The following is a 25,274-nucleotide window of genomic DNA, read 5'->3' as shown; positions in this document are numbered from 1 at the left end:
GCTCCTCCATTCTCGATCTCAGAGTGGTGAGTTCAAGCCCCATGTTGGGTGTAGAGATTACTTAAAAGAATCAACGGGGGGAAGTTCCTCAGAAGTAAGAAAGGAGCCTAGAAGGGAGGACACAGAAGGCTCTCACTCTTCCCCACTGGCAGCAAGGCACTCCTACTCCCCAGCTGAAGGCTCTGCCTCCTCCACACCTCGTCCAATACCCATTTCAATCCTGTTGCCCTACTTTGTAAATGACTCTCACATCCATCAGCAATACCACATGGACAAGGCACCCATTGTCTCTCACCTGGATTATAATATAGCAGCCAGAAAAGACTTTTCAAAACATAAGTCAAATCATATCACTCCCTGATGAAAACCCTCCAACGGCCTCCCATCCAACGCAGAAGAAAATCCACCGTCTTTATCACAGCCCCCAGCCTCTGCCTCTACTGGTGTCTAGTTGCCTCCCTGCCACCCCCTTGCCCTCCCTAGTCAGGCACACTGGCCTTGACTTGCTCCCCACGGGATTGATCCCTACTGCAAGGCTTGTGAAAGCCACTCCCTCTCCTTCTTTCCCTCACCCTGCGTGGGTTAGTATCTTCTCATCCTCTGGATCAACTAAGAAATCACTTCATCTGGGGCAACTGAGTAGCTTGGTGGGTTAAGTGTCTGCCTTTGGCTCAGTTCATGATCCCAGAGTCCTGGGATTGAACCCCACTTTGGGCTCTCTGCCTGCTTCTCCCTGTCCCTCTCCTTCTCCCTCTCCTGCTCCCCCTGCTCGTGCTCTCTGGCTCAAGCTCTCTCTCTCTCTCTCTCTCTTAAATAAATAAATAAATAAAATCTTTTTTAAAAAAGATCACCTCATCTAAGAGGCCCTCCACTACTCGCATCTCAAACTTTCATTTCTTTCAAAACACTTAGCACAACTTGTCATTATTTTATTGAATGGTCTGTTTACTTCTTCTGTGTCTGTCTGACTACAAAATATGATAGGAGAGACCATGGCTCATTGATGCATTCCTGGGCTTGGTACATAGTAGGTGCTTAATAAATATTTGACGAATACATGAATGGATAGATGAATGAAAGGAAGGATGTGTGGTAGATGGATGAACTCATCACCACTAATTCAGGCCCTGCTTCCATCTGAGGACACACTACTGCTAGAAACCAGAGGGTAGATAGGGCCAAGGACTCCAGATCTTCCATTTGCATAAAGATATATTCCAAGGAGAAATAATCCTTATCCATTTATTAGAGCAAAGAACCATTTTAAGTGATACCTTAAAACCTAGTTTGAGATGTTAGATGGAGTCAAACTGCTTTTCCTTCTAGCATAAACTTGTAATTCAGATATTTCACTAAATGATACTCACCTTCCCCCACAAGAAACCCAAATGCCTGAGGTTGACAAGAGCAAGCCAGATCTCACGCTGATCAGGAATCTTGAAGATATTCATTTTCTTTGAAGTGTCTATGATAAATTTTCACTTCTGGAGATTTTCTAAAGAAATCATCAAGATTCAGAGAAACATTTAAGGGCAAGGCTGGTTGCCACAGCATTGGTTTTATGATGAAAATTTGGGAAAAAGCTACATGTCCAACAAGAGAGGATTTATTTTTTTTTTAAGATTTTATTTATTGGGATCCCTGGGTGGCGCAGCGGTTTAGCGCCTGCCTTTGGCCCAGGGTGCGATCCTGGAGACCCGGGATCGAATCCCACGTCGGGCTCCCGGTGCATGGAGCCTGCTTCTCCCTCTGCCTGTGTCTCTGCCTCTCTCTCTCTCTCTCTCTGTGTGTGTGTGACTATCATAAATAAATAAAAATTTAAAAAAAAGATTTTATTTATTTATTCATGAGAGACACAGAGAGAAGAGGCAGAGACACAGGCAGAGAAGAGAAGCAGGCTCCATGCAGGGAGCCCGAAGTAGGACTCGATCCCAGGCCTCCAGGATCACGCCCTGAGCCAAAGGCAGACGCTCAACCACTAAGCCACCCAAGAAGCCCCAAGAGGATTTATTTTTTTATGACAAATTCTTAGTAAGAAATATTACATAGCCATTAAAGTCATGCTTTTATCTTTTTAAAAAAGATTTATTTATTTTAGGGTGGGTGGTTCAGTGGTTGAGCATCTCCTTTGGCTCAGGTCATGATGCTGGGTCCTGAGATTGAGTTCTGCATGGGGCTCCCAGCAGGGAATGGGAATCTGCTTCTGCCTTTGCCTATATCTCTCCCTCTCTCTCTGTGTCTCTCATGAATAAATAAATATAATTTTTTTTAATTATTTACTTTAGAGAGAGAGCAAGAAAGAGCATGGTGTGAAGAGACGGGGTAAGGTAAAGTGAGTCTCAAGTACACTGCACAGAGCACAGAGCCCAACATGGGGCTCCATCTCACAACACTGAGATCACGACCTAAGCCAAAACCCAGAGTCAGGCGCTTAACTGCCCTGCCTCACCCACGGCCCCTAAAGTCATGCTTTCAAAGAACATTTGGTGTCAAAATAAAATACTCACAAGAAAATCAAGATGCATGGGATGCCTGGGGGGCTCAGTGGTGAAGTGTCTGCCTTTGGCTCAGAGCGTGATCCCAGAGTCCCAGGATGAGGTCCCATATTGGGCTCCCTGCATGGAGCCTGCTTCTCCCTCTGCCCGTGTCTCTGCCTCTTTTGCTCTCTCTCTCTCTCTCTGTGTGTCTCTCATGAGTAAATAAATAAAATCTTTTAAAAAAATCAGGATACAAAATTATTTAGAATAAGATCCCCCCCCAAAAAAGAATAAGATCCCAGACTTGAATATATATAAAATAATTCAAAATGTTATGCGATTGTCAGATGCTTGAGTTGGTAGGATTGCAAATGATTTTTATTTTCTTCTTAACATCTTTTCCAAACATTTTATGGTTAGTATGATTGACTTTTATCATTAGAGGAAAAAATGTCCGATTTATTCAATAAATAGGATATTAAGCACCTACTCTGTGCCATGTGAGCAAAACAAAGCAAGAGCAAGAATGATTTCTGCCTCATGAAGCTTGTGAGGCTCAGCCAACAAACAGACACATGACTACAAATTCCAATGATGGCTAAGAAGGAAAACCATAGGAGTACTGGAAGATAATAATGCAGGCGTGCCTGATTTCACCAAGGTGCCAGGGAAGGCCTCTCAGAGGTAACATACAAGCTGAGACCTATAGGATGAAAAAATTAGGCAAAATGTGGAGGAAAGGGATCAAGGCAATGGGGCCAGAATGTGCAAAGGGTCCTGAGACAGGAACAAAGTAGGTATAGCCAAGAAACTAAAAGAAAGCTAATGCAACTAAAGAGATTAGCAAGAAGTGTTGGAGAATGAGGTTAGAGAGGCAGACAGGAGTCAAACCAGACAAAGCCTCACAGGCCAAGGCCAAAAATAAAGATCTTACTCTGTGTGCAATAGTCAATTATTGCTAAGTATTAAGCAAGAGAGTTATATGATCCAAATTATGTCATATATATATGACATAATTATATGTATATATGATCATTATAATTAGTATAACATATTAATTATATAATTAATATAATTCTATACATATATATAATTTATTTAGAGAGAGAAAGAGCAAGGGGAGGGGGAAAGGGAGAGGGAGAGAGAGAATCCCAAGCAGACTCCTGCACTGAGCACAGAGCCTGACACAGGGCTCGATCCCATGACCCTGAGATCATGACCTGAGCCGAAATCAAGAGTCAGATGTTTAACCAACTAAGCCACCCAGGCACCCCTGAATTATGTCATATATTTTTAGGAGAGAAAAGATTGAACCAGAGCTTCAAAGCTACAGACCCATAGAGCTTTGGGGGGTAATCCAATGTCTTTTATCATAAGAAGTCAGAGAATTCATCCCAAGCCATCCAAACTGACCACCTAAAGGAGTCCATATCTCTGCCCAATGCCACTTTGAAAAGGAGTCTGGGACAGGACAAAGGTGGGCTGAAGATGGAGGGAACTCCCTACCTCATGTATGGCTGTCACTCTAAACATGCAGAGCCACTATGTGGCTCCCATACCCACCATGTAATAGAAGGCAAGGAAATGTTAGCCTATTTGACAGTCAGAGAAACTGAGAAGTTGGCCGATTTATGTGTTCATTTACCCATTTGTTCAACATTTGCTATACACTAAGTGGAGAGAGGAATATACAAGATAAGTAAGGCATGCCCCAGCCCTCAAGAATCTCACAGACTAGTGGAACAAGAAGACAAATGGCATGTCCTATGTCAAGGCTTTGGTTTCAGGCACATCTTGGGCTTGGATCTCAATCCTGCCACTTCTGTAGAGAAGTCACTTAACTTGTTTGAGCCACAATTTCTTCATCTCTAAACAGGGATGTGGGTGATGCTGCTGCTGCTGCTGCTGTTGCTGTTGAGGATGATGATAACAGGTTGTTGTCAGGGTAGAAAGCATTTTCTGAGTGTTCATTAGTAGGGTTTGGTAGTTGTGGCCTTAGCACTCAAGTTTCATTGCGATTTTCATGACATGACTCTTTCCTCCTTCTCAGTCAGAGCTAGTTCCCCATAATGTAAAACCCAAGCTGGCTGAATCTATAGGCGAATGCCATCATATTGACACCTGCAGCTATATATGGAGACAAGTTATTGCACTTCCAGAACAGGATGCCCATTAGCAGCCATGTGTAGCTAGTGATGGCAAACTCATAGCAAGTGCTCAGAGGAAGAGCAGCAAATACAAGGTGTCTGTCAGCTACTTGCTCCTCTGGGGATAATGAAAAGCTCCTCTCAGCATAGACACATTCACCTCTGGCCTACAAAGTCAAGACCACGGGCCTGACACTGGACATTGACACCTGTGGGGCAACTGAGTGGAAAAAAGAACAGAGCCAATACATAGGCATTTGAAAGGTGTCCTGGAAGTAAATACTTAGCCTTTTGACACCTTTTATGCACTTCACAAGTACAGTTACAGTAGAATGTACCAAGAAAATTCCATCTTTCTACTAACAATTAAAAACTCAGAGTGACATTAAAACGTCTCTATACCTGCCTTCATTTTGGTAAAAGCACTGTAAAGGATCCATTTCTTTTGTAAAGAAACAATTTAAAAATCCATATTTTCCTGTTGCAAATAAGACACGATAGTTGTCAAAATCTAGGGAAATGGTATGAAATCTAAGATAAAGATGGATGAAAAAAACTGAAAATGGCCAACATGATAATAAAAAATGATGATGATGATGATGAGTAAATTATGGAATGCTCACATATGCTAAGCATGGTGCTAATCTTGTAACATATTTCATCCCACTTAATTCTCATGACAATCCTATATGGAGACAATATTATCTCTATTTTATGGATGAGACATTGGGTAATGTCCAAGATCATACACCAGTAGGCAGCTGAACCAAGATATACATCCCAGTCTGTCTGGACCCAAAGCCTGTACACAGAAACTTCACATCCTCCTAAAACTCATATTCTAAGCCTTTGATAACTCACAAAGAAAATCTCGTGAGAGATCCTAAGAAATGGAAATTGACCCAAATTTTACAAGTCACCTAAGAGTATGCAGGGATATAAGTTCCCTGCAGGAGGCCCCTGTGAATTCCTGTTATTGGCCAAGATCTGAGATTGGTTACACCAGAGAAGGAAACCGAGGCAGGACTGCTGGACATGACCACTGAGTTCCAGGGACTAGAAAGACATAGACAACCACATGACTGTGTACACAGGTGTGTGTACGTAACTAAAGAAACACCTACAAAAGGTCAAAATCCTGATGCCTGTCAGCAGGACATGTACAGCTCAGCCAGACCTATTGAGACATCTTCTCACGGAGGCCATTAAGAATTGGTACTTGCCTTATCATCTGCAATTGTGATCTCAGCTAAGCCTTGGCCAGCCTTAAAAGGGTCCTCTCCTTCAAGAGTCAGCAGGTCAAATCACTTAGGGCTTGGTTACAAGCAGGCTCTTTTGTCTAGTATGATAAGCCACCATGCATGAAAGATCTTCCCATAAATCTTGGATTAGCAGAATTCAATGGCTGCCCCACCTCCCAAGGTTGAAGGAGAGAAAGACAAAGAACTGGGAGGTCCCAAGGGCTACTAGAGGCTGCATCCAGGATGTGCCCTTTCCCAGCCTTTGAAGTTGGATTCATTCTTTGGGTCCAGAAAACCACTGGAAGCATCAAAAGCAAGGGCCACGTCCACCAACAGGTATCACAAATTTTGCCTAAAAGATGACTCCATTTCCCTTAGATATCCAAGAAAAATAAGACCCAAGACAGTTGGGTTTTGTCTTCTACTTATCATCATGTATAAAACTCTAGGTTCTACCCTTTGAGAAAAGGTCAACTGTCATTTGTTCTAAGCATCTGACATTTCAGCAAAGCCCAAAATGGGACTTTTGGCAAATGAAACTATAGTTGAGGTTCACAGTATGGGAACCCCCACCCCCACCCCATGGAGTGGAAGAGAGCCCTGCAACAAACATCTGGAGCCTGCCTGAGGCAGGGATCTGAGCTAATTCCCCAGCCTCAGGTAGGCAGGAGCAGGCATTAACCAACCCCTTAGTCAACATCATCTCTCTCTCTCTCTCCCAGACTCTTGCATTGTCAGGCTGTGCAAGAAATCACAAAATTTCAAGTGGTAGGAACCTAACAGGTGACTAGACCTTCTCTAAAATAAAGGAAAAGTCAGAAGCCCAGAGAACAGGCTCTAGAGTTGTGGGGGCCATTAAACGAGGTAACAGATGAGAGCAAGCCTAGAATTCTTGAATACAAATGAGCACCACGCCAGGCTACCAACTCTGTTCAAGTTTTATTCCAAGCGCAATTAGGGAAAGGAAAGAGGACTGAGCAAATTATGTAACTACCATGCTTAAAATCCCCAGGCATGCATTCATGCTCTCACCAGTTGCAGACACCATGTACTTTCCAAGCCCCCTGGATCCATCACTTCCTTCTTATCACACACATCTGATATAAAATGTCACTTGACAGAAGGCTCTCCCTAAACACCCTCTCCAGAACAACCCCACCCCTCTCCCTCAGATCCTCACCCTTGCAATAGTCAGTGCTGAGTGCCTACCATGACGAAGCCATGGCATTGGCACCATAAAGGGCTCTCACTGGGTTGGCACCTGGCAGTCTTTCAAATCCCTCTACTCTGCCATTCACACAACACCCACCTAGCTTGAAGAAAACAGGCCTGTGAAGGTTTAAAATAAGGAAAGGACAGATACCTGGCCTGGTTGCACCTCCAAAAAAGTTCTAAGCACCCTGAACATCTCTCAGAAAGACACTGGCAATGTCACAACCATTAACAGGTGCTGATTTTGGAAGTCAGCCTATATCACGCCACCCTTATCGGCACACTTGGATTATGCCCCTTCATGTCTAACAACTTCTGTGAGAGACACTGGGCTATAAAATGAGATGCAGCTTTCCTCCTGACAGTTCACAGACAAGAGCAAGAGGAGAGGACACTTCCAAAAGTCCACCTATCATCCACAGAGACCCATCAACACTGGGCAAGGTAAGAACTTGCTAAATCAAAATTCATGAAAGAAAAGGCCAAAATTCTGAGGCAGGGACACGTATAGGACAGTTCATCAAAGGAGTGATACCTAGGATTTTGCATTTATAATCTCTTTAGCAATGCCCCTTCCCTACTGAAATGCATAGCACTCTATCTAGCGTGGTAGGTGTTAACAAATGCCTGGTATGCAACTGCTTTTAAAAATGAGGGATCTTGGGGATCCCTGGGTGGCTCAGTGGTTTGGCACCTGCCTTTGGCCCAGGGCATGATCCTGGAGTCCTGGGATCGAGTCCTACATCGGGCTCCCTGCATGGAGCCTGCTTCTCCCTCTGCCTGTGTCTCTGCTTCTTTCTGTGTGTTTCTCATGAATAAATAAATAAAATCTTTTTTTAAAAAAATGAGGGATCTTTTGGGGTGCCTGGCTGGCTCAAGTCAGTAGAGCATGTGACTCTTGATCTCAGGGTTGTGAGGTTAAGCCCCATGTTGAGTATAAAGATTACTTTAAAATACAATCTTTTAAGGAGTGCCTGGCTGGCTCAGTTGGAAGAGCATACAAGCATGTGACTCTTGATCTCAGGGTTGTAAGTTCAAGTTCCACATTGGGTGTAAAGATTATTTAAACTTAAAAAAATAATTAATTAAGATAAAATCTTTTTTAAAAAATAGGGGATCTTTCCTGGGATTATTGAATGATTCCATTTAAGACAATGTCTTAAAAATAGTGCCATAAATTCAGTCACAGGCAGAGAAGTTTATTTCTCCCTCACAGGACACCTACATGTTGCCTTAGACACCAAATCCTAAATTCTCACAGATGAAGGTAAAATGAGAAAAATAATGAAAATGTGATGAGCTTTTTCCTAAAGTCTAACTTATTCAATGTGAAAGATGTCATTGACTTCCCATTATGTCTTCCCAATATTTCAACAATAGCAGTTCTTCTCGGTCTTGGTAAATGGCAGGCAGCTTGATTTGGGCAATGCCTATGCATGGCAAGAGCAGAGGTCAAGGAGCCTGAGTTTTTTTTTTTTTTAAGATTTTATTCATTTATCTATTTGAGAGAGAGAGAGCACACCAGCAGGGGGAGGGGCAGAAGGAGAGGGAGGAGCAGGCTCCCTGCTGAGAAGCCTGGGACCATGACCTCAGCGGAAGGCAGACTCTTAACCGACTGAGCCACCTAGGTGCCCCAATAAGCCTGACTTCATAAAACTTTCAAGATAAGAAATGTAAACAGAGAGGAACTGCAGAGTCTACTGGCTTCATTGAGGGAAAATACCCTAAGACACAAACCTCTCTACTACCTTAAACAAGACAGAATGACTTGAGGCTAAGTCTCCTAAGCTGGAAATGGGATAATAAATATTATCTAATTCCTAGATTTGCTGAGGATTATATAAAATGTTGCAAATGAAATGCTTAGCACACTGACCAGTACCTACACTGACAGTACTCCATGAGTAGATATGTATGGACACATCCTAACAAAGAGAGGTAAAGTCAAGACTTACAAGTTTACACATTCATGACAGCTATGGCTGCTCATCCCTGGCGAAAACAAAAAGAAGCCACATGCTCTGTGGCCAATAGAAGAAGCTACAGAAAGTGGGTAAATGGGTTAATTCAATCATCACTCCACACAGAGGAGCCTCCTTTGTGCCATCCACCAACACAACAGTGAGGATGGTCCAATCCCACCATCAGACCATGTCTATGCTCTCTGAGTTTAATGGGTTTTAAGAAAGATATGAGAAGGCCTGATATGGTCATACTGCCATAAAGATAGCTCTAGCCTCTGCACACTGAGCTGAAATGCCAGGATAGTTCAATGACCAAAGGGGTGGAGGGTGCCAAACCTGGAACCGATTGAATAGGTGATTTAGTCCTGATTAGGTAAAACTACCAGCTGGAGACTGGCCATTGGGCACAGGGTGAGCATATTGTCTGCTCTGTACCACAAGTTTCACCATCTGTAAAATGAGGATATATCCTCCTTCTCAGGGTTGTATAGAGAGTTTAGAGCAACTGATGTCCATTTACTCTCCACAAAGGGTCTGGTACATAGAAAATTCATACCAACAAGGACAGTACTATATGCTAGTTGACCACATGCTGGGAGAGACTTTTGCCACCACTGGAGTGACATCTATTGTGGCTGGTTCATCCAAAATCCTTGAATTCTCCAGTTGGTAACTGGAAGGCTCCAAGGATATTTGAGAAAGGAAGACTGGCAGAAGGATATGGACCCTAGAGGTAAGGCTGTTGGCAGGGCTTGGCCTGTACTCAAAGGTTGCCACTAGCCTGTAGACATCTTTATGCAAAGTCGAAGAAGTAGTGGGACGCCTGGGTGGCTCAGTGGTTGCGCGTCTGCCTTTGGCTCAGGGTGTGATCCCAGGATCCAGGATCGAGTCCCACATCAGGCTCCTGCAGGAAGTCTGCTTCTCCCTCTGCCTGTGTCTCTGCCTCTGTGTGTGTGTCTCATGAATAAATAAGTGAATAATCTTTTTTTTTAAAAAGTTGAAAAAGTAGAAAAAATAAGACTTTGCCATGTGATGGAACATTTTCCAATAAATACAACATACAGACTAGAATATCAATAATGTGAATAGCACCTTTCCACAAGAGCTAGGACCTTGTATGTGCATAGCCAATACAAATGTACAGGTACCCGTATGGTCCTTTGGAATGTGGTGTCTAAGAAAGCTCACTTTTGCAGGTTGCCAAGATGCTGACCCTCTGGGCCCTGGTCATCACGCTGACCATCCAGGCAAAAGCAATTGACCTGCCAAGTCCATCTTTACTGGTGGGAACTCTTCCTATCAATGAAGCCACTGGGGCTGTCAAAAACGTCCCTCTTGCTCTAATGGGAAGACAGCTCAGAAAAGGCTCTCCATCTATAAAACGTCAAGTTGGGACCCCAGGAGTCAAGTGTTCACCTGTGGCCAAGTACTTACTATCTAGAAACTACCTTGAAAAATGTAAGTAAAAATTGTTTCACCTGCACACCTTTGATTTTCCACCCCCTCACACACACTTCTCATTTCCAAGCCCAAAAGTTAAGTATACCTTCACTAAGAATACATTAGAATCATCTTGGGAGCTTGTTAACAAAACAGTTACCTTGGCTCCACTCGCAGACATCGTGGTACAGCACTACTCCAGTGCACTTGAAAATCTGGTTTTCTAATAAGCTCCAAGATGATGTTGAAGCTGCTTGTCTTTAGTCCACACATGAGGAAGGACTGGTTGAAGCAATCTCGGGAAAGGGAACTCTTGGATCCAGCAAAATGTCTGGTTACCTGCATTTTATGTAATCCTTATCACCTGGACACTGCCAGGAGCTCTCACAGCTTCTCAGTGCTGGACTCTACAGTTCACCCCAAACACCCACAGGTGCTTAGAGCATCAACCTGGTTGATAAGGAGGCAGAAAATGAGAAATCCAGGTCCACTACCAAACTCCCTAACCAGATTCACTCTCTCCAAGTTCTTTTCTCACACCCTTCCTGAGACTCAGCCTCCTCCTCAAAGATGTGGAATTCTGTTCTCCAGCAATCTCCCAGGGCGAGAGCATAGGAGCTCAAGAATTACAAGGCTTGGCAAAGAAGTGACTCTTTTTGGGGACCAAGAAAGGAGCAGGACTCATCAGCAAATAAAGGCCAGTAGGAAAGTCCACAAAGCAAACTGTCATGGCCTTTTGCAGCCATGGCTTCTATAGCCAGCCTTCCAGGATAATGAGACAGAGTAACATAGGGGAATCAGTGCCTGCCTAATGATCATAGCGTCCAGTCCCAAAGCTCACACATCCACTGTTTTGCCTCTTTAGGAACATTTCCTCTGCTCTGCCTCCCATCATCCTGCCTTATGGCAAAATACTTGAAATATATAGAAAAGTTCAGACAGTGATAAAAATAACAGCTGTGGAGGCATGTGGGTGGCTCAGTTGTTAAACATCCAACTCTTGATTTCAGCTCCAGTCATGATCTCAGGGTCATGAGATCAAGCCCCAAGGTGGGCTCCATGCTCAGTGGGGAATCTGCTTGAGATTCCCTCCCTCTACTCCTCCTCACCTCTTGCACGCTAATAAATAAACACATCTTTAAAAAAAATAACAGTTCTGTGCCCAACAAACAGTGATTTGGTGGTGTTAGTTGTTAATTTCATTGTTAGACATACAAAAACCTTAAAAGATATATATATATATGGAGAGAGAGAGAGAGAGAGAGAGCAAATACTCTTGTACACACAACTGAGATTAAGGAAGAAAATATCCAGCCACAGGACTGAAGGCCCTGGGGCTCCTGCAGAACTGCCTCCCTCCCTCCCCTTCTCCTCCTACCCCCCAAGGAGACCTCTGGCCTGTTTATTTTTCCCTTGCCATTTCTCTACATGTTGTGATATGTGGCTATTTCTTCTCAATATAAAAAATTGCACTACATGTTATAAAGTTTTCCCAAAAGGTAACCTGCTTGCATTGTCTCTCAATCTTGTTTCTGAGGTAATTAATCCATGTTTAATGAGAAAGACTTTCCATTCATTTCCACCATGATATTCTCCTGGATGAATCCTCTAGAATATGCATCTATTCAATTTCCATTCTGTGCAATTCTGTGCTACTCCAAACAATGCTGACCTAAACACCCTTGTATGCATCTCCTAGTGTCCATGTGAAATTCTCTAGGCAGAAACTTATGATGTGGGTGCATCCACCTCACCCTACATAGGCAAGGCTCTCCAGAGCATAGAGCCCTATGCATGGGAAACAGCAGCAAGACTCCAAAAGCCAAGGCCCCTCAGCTCAGCAGGGCTGGTACTAGTGGACTTCTTCCTCCTGCTACTCTGTTGCCCTTTGGTCCAATTAACTTCTTTGCTGAGAGACGCTGGGTTGACCACCAACCAGATGTAATAGCTCCCCTTCTGAGTTGCTTCTCAGGCCACTGAGAGTAGTATGATAGGACAGGACCCCTGTGACTTCAAAGCTCTCCAAGTAGGCCCTTGACCATCTCTCCTTCTCAACCATCTTCTGGGATTCCACTTCTCTCTGCCCTGCTTATCTCGTGTAGAGGAAAAGACATGGTGAGCACATCCCCCACTCCGACGATAATAATGCTTCTGGAGGATCAGCGCTGATGCAGGAGGTCTCTTAGCATGGGCAGCTTGTCAAAGGTGGCAAGACCTACCAGTGACCCACAAGGGGGAAATGAGGCCTAAAAAAGAGAAGGATTTGCACAGAATCACACAGAAGGAGAACAGGAGAGTCCAGATCTGTCAGCAACACCATCTTTTCTCTAGCCACCTCAACCCTACTGACCACTTAAAATTAGCTCAACTCATTCATCCTGTACCCAGTAACCCATGCTGGGTTCTATCATGCACCCCTGGAAGGGTGCAGAGACTGGACCTCAGGAAAGAGGAGATCTTGCCCCAGGCTACTCCCAGGAACAGAGTCTAGACCTATAAGCTCTGGGCTACTGGTCTCAAAAGCTAAACTAAGTCCTTTCGTTCCATGCTCAAATCATTTTAGAGGAGCATACTCAACACCAGGTTGGCCTCAGGTAGGTGCTAATAAATGTTGACTCTTGACAGGGGACAGGTTATCCTTACATCGCCAGGCTGTCCTATTGTGGGCAGTGACGGGGATGAATATATCCACAAGGCATAATATACAGGACCTACAAGCCTCACAATTCAGAGGTGCTGGCTCTCCAGCTGGAAAGGTTCCTCAAGCTGAACCAGCTGGACAGCCAACAGCAGGATCATGTCTCTTAACCTGTTTCAGATCTGAACACCACCCTGACCTCAAAGATCAAGAAGAAGTTGATGTGTGAGGAGGTCCTTCTGTCTGGTATGATTGGGGAAGTGATATACAAGGTGTCTAGCTCCAATCTACTGTCTGTGTTAAACATACTTGAAGGTGATCCTCTTGGTGGCATCCTGGGCAAGGAAAGTGGTGGCCAGTCCCCAAAGCTCCCACTGCCATTGCTCTCAAAAGCCACTGATGCACTTGGTACCCAAAAGGATCTGGGCAGCCTACCACCCACTGGTGCAGAGAAGAATCCTGTAAAAGGACTCATCAACAACCTTGGTCTTGCAAATCTCCCCCTGCCCCTGAATGATGTAGGTGACCAAGCCAGCAAGCTCACAGAATCCACCCAGGGCATGCTGAACAGTGTAGTGCCAGCAGGCATTGGAGACGCAGTTACAGGCCAGCTGGAAAAACTTAACATAGAAGATCTCCTATTAGGGTAAGTGATTCCTTGATCATAAGGTCTGGCACAAGAAGAAAGTTGCTATTTAGGGACACTGAAGTTCAACCTCCAACAATCTCATGGAAAGGGACAAGCACATCTTCATGAAGAAATATTCTAGCTCTGTGCTGAAAGGGTGCCCTTTCAGAGGGAAATATGATCGAGATTTCTTGAGCTTAGAGAGCAGTGTGGATGGGTTGGTAAGCTGTTAACTGGCTGCTTCGAGGTTATTTTTCCTACTGCCCAGACTGATTCCCGGAGCCAGGACTGACCCATGATACTGTCACTTTGCAGATTAGAGGTTCAAAAAGTGACTGTGGAGAGCATGACAACAACCATGACAGGTGATGGGATTCTCGTCCATGCCACAACTACTGCCTTCATAGGTGGAAAAGGGTGAGTCTGTTTCCAAATGAGTCAGCTGAGACAGCACAGACTGGAGACATGATTCAAGGTCCAAGGGTCAGGCAGAGATAACACAGAATAAGGTAGAATGACTGAGGATGGGACAAATTGGAAACGAGGCACAGCTGTCTCTCTCCTCTTCCCCAAAGGACCAATGCAGGAAAATGACCCTATGGAGCACCATTCTCAAATAGTGTAAGCACAGCCAGAAATCCAGATTTCCATGTGAAATCTGCACAATTTTATACATGGGCAATAAAGAGAGAAACCTCAGAGAATGACATGCATACTGGTATTACGGCCCCAAATAATCTGGACTCTCCAAGGAAAATCAGCCCATTCTACAAACAGCACTGTCCAAGGCAGTAAGGGGGGACACAGATGATTAAAACGCATGCATCATTCGTCCACCTAATCTGTAATTAATACACAGCTCTATACCAGATGTTGTGCTGGGCACAGGACTAATGGCAGTCCCTGTGCTCAGCAAGCATCAACGTGTGGGGGAGAAACAGGTTAACGGTGTAGACTCAAGGCACACAGGAAGGCATTCATGTGAGAGGAAGGTAATCCACACTGGAGAGAAGGCTTCTGGATGAACACACACAGCACTGAAACCTCTTACTAAGCAAGCTCCAGGTAGGCACCTAACTGAGGCACTCTGAACTCACTGACCCCTTTTGACAACCTCATCAGAAAAGCAATCCTCTTTCTAAACTTTTTTTTTAATTTACTTATTTATGATAGTCACAGAGAGAGAGAGAGAGAGAGAGAGAGGCAGAGACACAGGCAGAGGGAGAAGGAGGCTCCATGCACCAGGAGCCCGATATGGGATTCGATCCCGGGTCTCCAGGACCGCGCCCTGAGCCAAAGGCAAGCGCCAAACCGCTGCGCCACCCAGGGATCCCCAATCCTCTTTCTAGACTAGGTAGTTTAGACTATCAAACCCAGTCATAAACTTTGCTCAAAGTCACACAGCTGACAGAGTCTGAACCGAGGCATTGTGCCTCCAGAGCCCATGTTTGTGACCACTACAGTCAGCAGTGTCAGGAAGAATCATTTGTCTTCTCCAGAACATCTGACTTTAATGAGACCTGGCTCTAGTACATGGTGAGTTTTTCTTATGCTGTCACCCATCCAACAGACAGCTGGGGATACTGGGCACAAGCATAACCTGTAATGGACATCTTATTCCAAGTTGGCCTGATGCTACCAACAAAAGAAGACATCTTGAAGGCTGGTGATTGAAGGAGAGTGATTTTATCAATGTTTACTGAATGCCTCCGATGAGCCAGGCTCTGAATCCTGTGTAGAGGAGGAAGCCACCCTTGAGGCATGCTCACTGGAAAGCACCAACCTTTCCCTCTCCCAATCTAGACAAATACATGAGGCTGACCCCCCCCAAAAAAACCTATTGTTTAGCTTGAGAGACATCTTGCAGCCAGGTCTGGTTTCACCCACATCTTGCTCTCCACAGTCTAGCAGGACCTGTAGTCAGCATACTAGGATATGAAGTACATGGCGATGTAACCCTGAAAATTGGCATTTCCACGAACAACACCCAGTGTGTCAACCTCCAAGTCGAGGACAAGGACATCAAGATCAAGAAAGTGACTCTTCAGATAACGGACATGTACGTGAGACCATTTTTCTCATTCTCTAGATCAATGTGTGCCAAAATGTCCCCACTGATACCCCCCTTAGAGATGGAATTTGGCCAATTCAATGGTTTGAATAATTAGTAAATGGAGGTTAGCAAGGGGTCTCTGATTGGGAACAGCTCAAAGTGTTTGAAAATAGTCTTCTCTCACTCTGCCTGTATTATGCTAGGTGTAGTATACTCTTTGTATTTTGTTCTTTTTGCATAAGCAATACACCCACTTAGATCAAAATTCAAAAGATACAAAAAGCCATACAGTGAAAAATCCTCCTCTCACCCATGGATGCCAACTGGCTAATTATCCTCCCTGGAAGCAACCAATGGATCTAGTCTCTTCTGTTGGCTTTCAGACATATTATTTGCATGTGTACAGTTGTGTGTGATGTATACACACACAGAAAGGGGCAAATATTATATACGCTTTTCTGGACTATGGTTCACTTAAAAAATAGCTTGAAATCTGTTGCATCCATTTAAAAATAGCTTCTTCACTTTTTTTAAAAGATTTTATTTATTTATTCATGAAAGACACACACAGAGAGAGAGAGACAGAGACACAGGTAGAGGGAGAAGCAGGCTCCATGCAGGGAACCTCACGTGGGACTCGATCCCAGGTCTCCAGGATCACGCCCTGGACCGAAGGTGGCACTAAACCACTGAGCCACCCAGGTTGTCTGCTTCTTCATTTTTTATGGCTTAGTATTCCACTATGAAGATGCACTAAACTTAACAGTCCCTTATCAAGGAAGAGTTGCATTTTTCAATTAATAACTTTTTTATTTTTATTTATTTATTCATGAGAGACACAAAGAGAGGCAGAGACATAGGCAGAGGGAGAAACGGGCTCCATGCAGGAAACCCAATGTGGGACTCGATCCCTGGACTCCAGGATCACGACCTGAGCTGAAGGCAGACGCTCAACCACTGAGCTACCCAGGTGTCCCATCAATTAATAACTTTTGTATCCAACTCCAACTAGTAAAGTCCCAGACAAGTCTGTTCACTATCATTAACAAGTACCTGAAGCACAAATATCTCTGCATGGGATTGCTGGGTCAGATGTCAGGCATTGGCAGTTTTCCCAGGCATCCTTGCATCTTCCTTAATGACTGAAACTGTAGACAAAAGGGCTCAGGTGCTTGCATGAATTAAGAAGCAGGACATCACGAAACTATTTCATCAAAAAAATGGGTTTTTCCCAAAATCTGGGCAAAATCCAGAAATGCAAGAATTACATGGTTCTTCACATATCTTTCCCAGGCTCACAAATACTTTCCCTCTCCCTGTGCCTCTGCCTTTGGACAACATCATTTCTCAAGTGTTGACAGTAGCTATGAAAGAAAATGTAAGTCCTGGGAAAAAGGAGAACACCACCTCAGAGGTCTAGGTCACCGGGGGAGGACAGAGAGGAGCCCCTTTCTCAGATATTGTCTGATGCTGGGAGAGACTCAAGAAGGACATATCAACCCTTCTGGCCCAAAAGACCCCAGCAGCACAAGAGAATAAGGCCTCAGGCTGGGAGAGGGAGAAATCTAAGAAATAGAACAGAGAGAAGAGGATGGGGAAAAGGGGAAAAGGAGCTGGGCTGAGGAGGAGGAGGACAGGCCTGCTGCACTCCTTTGGCAAAGCTAACTCGTGGTGATTTCACAGTTTCAAGAATCGGAATCGTGTAACATTGATTTCAGTGATTTCAACGAATGCAAGAACTGTGAGTACAACCAGACCTCCCTGGGGCTGACAGGTCGATGGAGGGCTCCTCTGGGATCCCACCAGATGACAGACCAGGGAGTATGGGGCTATGAGCTCCAATACCATGTACCTTCAAGCATTCAAACCTCAGTACCCTCAGGGCAGAAAATAAGGCAACTTACCTGCTTCTCTAAACCACAGTGACTCATCCTCCAGGACAGAGCAGGGCAAAGAGGTCTCTGTGGCAGCCCCGCCTCCCAAATGGTTTGCAAAATACACACATGTGCAGAGTCAGAGCAAAGAGCATTCCCAGTCCTCATGCCGGAGAAGCTGAGAAGCAAAAATTCCCTCCCATACCCAAACACATACAGAAGACAGGAATGATAGGATACAGTGGACAGTGACTACCAACACAGCCAAAGCAGGGAAGCTGGTAACATTTCCCAAATCCCAGAGTAGATGAATCTGGAGCCTGGGCAACAAGTCTATTCCTCTCACTTGAGGTTTTGGCACAATGAGGATAGGGCCCCCATGTTTTCTTCTTCCCTGAAGCCTCCTCCCAGAAATATGGAAAAGTCAGTAAGACACCAGCTTCCTGCCTGGGACCTAGAAAGAGGAGGGTGTCCAACTGATCCCCCATCTGGAGGGCAGGGCCACCAAGAGCCCAAGGGTTGCAGGGGTCTCTATAGCTCTCTCTCCTCTCACCTGCAGCTACTGGCTTGTTCAAGTACGATGTTAAAAGTTCCAGGATTTCTACACGAGGTCTTTTCATCTCATACTGTGTAAGTGTTCTGTGTGCTTACAATAGATTCCGGGGGAGGACTAGAGACATCCCCGAACTCATGAAACATATGCTATGTGAAGGACATTTAAATGGGGGAATTCACCTGAAAAATGAGGATTTGTGGCTTCTCTTAGACAATCAGAGGTCTGGTAGTCCTACGTTGCACTACATCTTACAGCCCTAAGTAGGGCCAATCTGCTAGAGAGGAGCCATGCTTCCTCCTTTACAAGAGGTGTTTCTACTCTCCAGTCTCCACAACCCCACAACTCCCCACAGACTCCTACAGAGGCTGAGTAGGTCTACTGCTGTCATCATTCTCATCCACTGCAGTGCTCACAAGGGGCCACTTCAGTCCTCCAAATCTCAGCTGTGCTGCCAAAGACACAGAAATTGATGTTAGTCTCACATAATGACAGGGATTTTTCTGCTTTTCTTTTTCTAGGCTAAAGCCCTCTTTAACAACAATATAGTCCCTGTGCCCGGAAGCCCTCTTCCACCAGATCCTAAAAATGCCAACATTTTCCTAACTCTGTCCCATATGTTACTCAAGGTAATCATCACTCTAAGTGCCAAGCAGAGCTCTGCCAAGGTAAGCATCATCTATATGGCCCCTGGCACCATTCTCCTCTTAAGCTTAGTCTATCAAACCCTGAAAGAAGGTGAAAATGCAGTGGGTTCCAGAACATTCTTCCAGAGATAAATATGAGAAAACCCTGTGGGATGTAGATTTTCCCTTAATAATCATGTAAATGGATCCTTGTTGACATTGAAGGACAGCAGAGAGCAGGGGCATAGAAGGACAAATGCTTTCGGAATGCCTGCTTGGCACCAAATTCAATGCCAGGTATCTTATTTACATAATAAATGTCCTTGCATTCTCACAATAACACTAGAAGGCAGGGATTCTTATACCCATTTTACAAAGAACCAAAGTGAGAGAAGTAATTTACCCATAGTCACAGTATGAGCAAGGGAGTGGGTTTATCCACATGTGAGGTATTCATTTGCTTCTGGCCCCAAAAGAGAAAGAAGAGAGGCAGTAATTAACAGGGATATAATAATCACTGAGTACTTTCTATGGGCTAGACTCAGTTTCAGCGGTGTACAATGTTTCCTTAACAGTCTCCCAAAATGATCAACTGCAGAGCAGTCTGCCACAAGACCATAGTAAGAAACAGGTTTAAGTTGGATGAATGTAATAGAAAAGTAAGATTTTATGTGTTAAATGCCCTACTGTCTTTCTGAGAATGGAAATGAGATATAGAAAAATATCTGAAATTAGACCCTGTCTGTTGTGGTCACATCGGATGCACCAGCACCAAGCTAGGTGACCGACTCATACTAGAGGGCCAATAAATATTTGAATAAATGAATGATGCATGGATGTCTCATAAGGCAACATTCTGCAGTCCTTCTTCTCCATATTCTAAATGATGGCTTCTTTACAACAGATGAATAACCTGACTGCAAGCATCACCAAAATAGCCTACTTCTTCCAATCAGGCAACAAAATCCAAGTCACCTACTGGGTTACTGTGGAAAAGGATGGTGAGAGTGTTGCTAATGGGAAAACGGTAAGTACAATAACAAATCAGGATTGAGGTGTGAGGAGGAACTAATAGGAGCAGAGGTTCCATGGAAAGAAAAGTGGACTGGAGTGTAAAGGAAACTAACCCCAAACCCTGAGGGCCCAAGTGCCTGGATGTCTCTATGACAAGGGAGGCTGGTGTGCTCAGCCCCCAGAGCAGAAGAGATAAACAGGTTGTCTCCTGAGACCAGGTAATCTCTGCTCTGGTCCGTACCTGTGATCTTGTTGGTGATTACCACAGTGTGATAGGTTTGCTGACTAGCCAGGTCAAGGTATTATTTTTAACTCATGTTTGTTTTATATTAATACAGACCTTAATCATCTCCCATAACTGCAAGATTTCAAAAGACAAATTGATATTAAGCATCAAGATTGAGAGGTACTGTCAATAACTACAAAATCCTCTTGACATCCGTCAGTGTAAAAACATATATCAAGAACCCAATTCAAAAAAAAAAAAAAAAAAAGAACCCAATTCAAATCATATGCATAATTATAGAGAAATCAAAATGGACTTCTACTCACCTTAAAATTGCTTTCTCCTCTGTACCTGACATTTTATAAGTTGCTTTGAGAAGTGACCTAATACCTAAACTCTAGAATTGGTTAATATTTATGTGAAAATAATTTTTCCTTGTATTTTGTTTCCTGACAGCTCTGAACACTCAGTGACACCCCCTGAGGCTGTAAGTAGATTCAATTTTCAAAATATCTCTATGTGAGAAATTATTTTAATGCCAGATGCTTAGTGACACAGGGACTCTGGAAGGAAAAGACAGAGTAGAGCACAGATGCAATGTAGAGTAGAACTACAGGTTCCAAACCTAAGCCCTCTCTGAAGAGTTCTTAAAACTAGTTCCCAAAGTCCATTATTGGAGTCCCACACTCAGTTGGTGACCTAAGGAAGGCCTAAATCCATGCTTTTTTAGTGTCATGGGTGATACTGATACACAAGGAAATGCTAGGGTCCACTAGAAGAATGACAAAATGATCTAGATTCTAATCTTGCCTGGATTCATGAGAGTTGCTCAAAAATATACCCAGGCTTCCATGGCCTCACTCTTCCCATCAGTGATTCTCAACTTATGTTCTATGGAGTATGCACATGATCACTAGATGGGAACCTGGGAAGTGGAGAAATTGGGAAAGTAAGGGTAGGGTCCAGTGAGCAGCCTCCAGGAAATTCACAGGTGGTCCACCAACCTACCTTCTTTAAGATATTTGATCTTATACACGTTCATGCCTTCGTTCAACAAATGTTTAGGGGATCCCTGGGTGGGCGCAGCGGTTTAGCGCCTGCCTTTGGCCCAGGGCGCGATCCTGGAGACCCGGGATCGAATCCCACGTCAGGCTCCCGGTGCATGGAGCCTGCTTCTCCCTCTGCCTGTGTCTCTGCCCCTCTCTCTCTCACTGTGTGCCTATCATAAATAAATAAAAATTAAAAAAAAAAAAAAACAAATGTTTAGTGAGCACCACTATGTGCCCAGTCTTAGAATACAACAAGAAATAATGATGGGGGATGCCTGGGTGACTCAGTGGCTGGGTGTCTGCCTTAAGCTCAGGGCATGATCCTAGAGTTCCAGGATCGAGTCCCACATTGGGCTCCCAGCCGGGAGCCTATTTCTCCATATGCCTGTCTCCATCTGTTTTTGTGTGTCTCTCATGAATAAATAAATAAAATCTTTAAAGAAAAAGAAAAAGAAATAATGATGAGATCCCTGACTCCAAGAGTGACCCTCAAGTTTAGGTGGGAAGACAGAGACAAACTAAAATCATAAATAAATCAAGTACATCATTTGGGAGTCTAGCAACCACACACTGGGTGGAGGCATATAATAAGCACCCAGAAGCAAACAATCTTATGACTATCGGTGACTACAGGGACTGTCTGCATCTCATATGTCAACCCTGAGATATAAAGGAGTCATTTGAGACAGGCTCTGGGAGGTGTCACAAGCCCAGTGATCCTTCTTCTCATCTTTACTGCTGTGCAGTTATGTAGCATGCCAGGCTCTGTACAGGGGAAGGGATATAGAAGGGCACAGTCCCTAACCATGTATCTACCCACCTGATGGGACACAGACATTTATGCAGGAAGTTGTCAATTTAGCACAACGATGACAGACAGAGCATCAACTAGATGGCAGACAGTGAGTTCCCTGAGATGATGCCTGAACTTAGCCTTGAAGGAGGAGCAGTTTACCACAAACCCAAAGTGTATACCACATGAAGAAAACAGGAGGTGTCAAAGGTAGGCATCACAGAATCATAGGCCTTTTGAAAAAAGGAAAGAGAAGCAGAATGCCAGCAGAAAGAAGCAGATCTTGGAGGCCCTAGGGGAGTATGCAAAGGAGGCAAGCTCAGCTGCTCAATTCCCAATACTGAATTCAGCATTTGTCTCAAGGGTATGCAGCTGCACCAGTGTACCTACAGCACTGTCTGGAACATAATACTAATCCAATAAACATTTGTTCAAGGAGCCACCTAAGGCATCAAAACCTACTAAAGGGCTTTGGAAAACTCCTGAGTCAGAAGAAACCTGAGGGACTGACCCAGATCCACCTCCCTATCTAGTCTTGTCTAGTAATAGACTTCTACTAGGACAAAACCCACGTATCAGAGGCATCCAAAATATACTGATAAAAAATGCTCCTCTCATCTCTTCCAGGAGGACGAGGTGCAAGATATAATGCACTTGCTTCTGAAGAAATTTTTGTCTGCCTTTAATGGTATGTGGAATTAATAATGTAAACACAAGAGTCCTAAGAAAGGGACAAGGGTATGAAACCACACTACAGAATGTTCCATGGCACTGAGCACAGTATCATTCAATCACCATCTGGACTGAAAATCGCTTGTTTTCAGATAGAGACTTCAGAATCTTGAGATGGCAAAACATGAAATTAAATCTAAATGCCTCTTCTACAGGTCCTAATGAAATCTAGCTCACTAGGGGTCTTCAGGACCAACATCACCATACCACTTAGAGGAAACATGGACCTGGATCACCTATCACAGAGATGCTGAAGTTTGAGAAACTTGAGACTGAGATCATGAACTTCACAACCATCATGAGATGATGGTACAAAATGCCATTTATACATATTTGTGGTAAACCTGTAGATGGGTTCAAAAGATTGCCAATAACACCAAAATAACAGGGTCTTTTAGTCTTAAGTTAGTGAGGGCAGACATGCCTACGTGTCTCTTAATATCAATTCTCTGTACATAGAATACCCACCACATTTCCAGTCGGTTCTAGGGTCATTTCTGATCCTTGTGAACTCTCCCTTACACAAAACTAAGAGAATCTATGTCTAAAATCTGTCCACTGAATGGGCATGGGAACAATTCTTCCTAGAGCCATACACTAACCAGAGATCCCTCTGGTTAACTGTAGCTGAAACAACTCAGCCTGGTCATTGTTTCTTTCAACGCCTATCATAAAATTCTTTTATTTCAGAAATGACGAGTACATGGAATGTTCCACCAGGAATAACCTCAAATCCTCTAACCAATGCCAAGGTTCAAGTACTTAAATCGGTAAGAGAAAAATACAAATACTTTCCTTTTGCCCTAAGGCCTACTCTATACTTCAACCTTCACAAGATTGAATGGGGCCAACAGGCCTCATCCTCAGTCAGTTCCTCCTGCTTTACCAGCTCCGACCAGTCTCCCCATTCTTTCCTAGGCAGATTCATTGCCTATTGTCCCTTTAGACAGAAGTCCTAAAACTGAGACACTCTTGGTTATACATAAGCAAATAATCTACCCATCCCCATGAGGACTCTCATACTTTTCTGAATATGTCTCAATCTCTTCTTTGGAAAGATCTCCACCACATATGCCTAACTCATCTACATTATCACCTTCTGTATACTAGAGCCTCTCATTCCTTGCCACTTTGACTCAAATTTCCACCCTTCTTCCGATCTAATCTTAAACCCAGAGAAAATTACAAAGAGAATTTGCTTCCTAAGAAACAGATAAAAGAATGGGATTTTTATTTAAATTTGTCACCAGAAAAACAGCAAATAATGAGGATGGAACAAGGGAAGAGCAAAGAAGTTTAGAATCTCCATCACCCTTAGATGTTCCATTCTTGATAAACATGCTTATCTAACCAGGAAAATAATGCCTTTCATTTCGGTTCAAATATCAGAAGTTGTATACTTGTGCTTTTACTTAACCCTCAAATTTCCCTGGATCTGTGGCCAAATCAATACTAGAGTATAGAGCAGAGTAAATCAGCATTTACCTTACTGTTGGTTTGCTACCTCCTGCTCTTATACTCCATGGCTCTGGGTGGCCTTGGACCTATCATTTAGCCTCCTGAAGTCAGTCTCGAGTCAAGGGATTAGATTAGATGAACATCAGCTATGTTCCAGCTACAAATGATAGCCCATCCAGAACTGGTTTATGAAAAAATAAAATTATAGGCAGTGAACATCCAGGGATGGGACTAGCTTCAGCAGTGGCCTGATTCAGGGCCCAAAATATGACACCAGAATTCATCTCTTGGCTCTACTATTTCTACATGGGCTCTATTATGGCTGTACATGAAGGACTCCATGTATTGGGAGCTTCTCTCTCCATTTCTTTCTGGAATAGTTCAAACAACAATCACCCAGAAATAATCTCTGAGGCTCCCACCATCCTGACTAGTTCTCTTCTTGAAGCAAGCTCTGTGGGCAGAGGAATGAAGTGTACTGGCTAGCTCAACCTGTGCCTGCAGCCAGCTTATGTATTTAAGAGTATAATTAGTTGTCTTTTATCTCCTCACAGAATGATCTTCAGGCAGCAAACTAAACCCACCACACATGATGCCAGATAATTTTCCAGAATGAAAGCATTTTAAAACTTCTTTAAGAAATGTTAAGTCAAAGACATCTTTATTACTAAGAAGCCAGGTAGAATAGAGTTCTTAACATGTCAACTATTCTTTGGAATCTCACCAATATTATCTGGAATTAAAAAGTGCAAGAAAAGCAAGAATCCAGAGATTTTTGGCATTTTGTAAACACTTCTTTAATAATTAGCTTATTTTCATGCAAAAAAACCGGACTCCTTTGTCTTCAATTCATACAAATAGGAATTTTGTCTTATGTTTATGACTAGTGAAAGCACTACTTCCTAGGGACATAAAAATTAATAGTATGAATGATGAGGCAATAAACACAGGATTAATTTATCTAGTGCACTAGGGGACAATCCTGACAATGATTAAGACTTTTCTTCCCATATCTCTGCCCTCCTCTCCCCGATTCCAAGTGCTTTATTTTGCCCGTTGGCCCAACATGAAAATCACACAGGGGCTAGAATCCAACTTCCCCCATCATCACAAGCTAAATAGTGGGGGGCACAGTCCAAATGCTAAAAG

At 43.7% G+C, this 25,274-nt stretch overlaps 2 protein-coding genes across 3 annotated transcripts in view; one reads left to right on the top strand and one right to left on the bottom strand.

Moving 5' to 3' along the window:
* The first annotated feature begins 10,246 nt into the window (after nucleotides 1–10,246).
* Nucleotides 10,247–24,703, top strand: LOC129522299 (vomeromodulin-like). The gene is made up of 10 exons (XM_055344460.1): nucleotides 10,247–10,499; nucleotides 13,300–13,765; nucleotides 14,063–14,164; nucleotides 15,651–15,810; nucleotides 17,484–17,621; nucleotides 18,749–18,895; nucleotides 19,758–19,880; nucleotides 22,563–22,623; nucleotides 23,358–23,437; nucleotides 24,680–24,703. The coding sequence occupies exons 1-10, from the start codon at nucleotides 10,247–10,249 to the stop codon at nucleotides 24,701–24,703; spliced, it is 1,554 nt and encodes a 517-aa protein (XP_055200435.1).
* Nucleotides 16,408–25,274, bottom strand: part of CDK5RAP1 (CDK5 regulatory subunit associated protein 1) — a 57,216-nt gene continuing 48,349 nt past the window's right edge. The window contains exons 15-16 of one of the 2 annotated variants that reach the window (XR_008661292.1): nucleotides 19,257–19,316; nucleotides 16,408–18,678 (exon numbers count right to left, since the gene is read on the bottom strand). The gene's annotated coding sequence lies outside the window, so the exon portion shown is untranslated. The remainder of the gene's footprint in view (nucleotides 18,679–19,256; nucleotides 19,317–25,274) is intronic. The other variant, XR_008661293.1, reaches the window with a different exon arrangement.

This window comes from Nyctereutes procyonoides, unplaced genomic scaffold (genome assembly GCF_905146905.1).
Source record: "Nyctereutes procyonoides isolate TBG_1078 unplaced genomic scaffold, NYPRO_anot_genome, whole genome shotgun sequence".
NCBI classification, from domain to species: Eukaryota; Metazoa; Chordata; class Mammalia; order Carnivora; family Canidae; genus Nyctereutes; species Nyctereutes procyonoides.
This window is presented reverse-complemented; position numbering and strand designations above follow the sequence as displayed.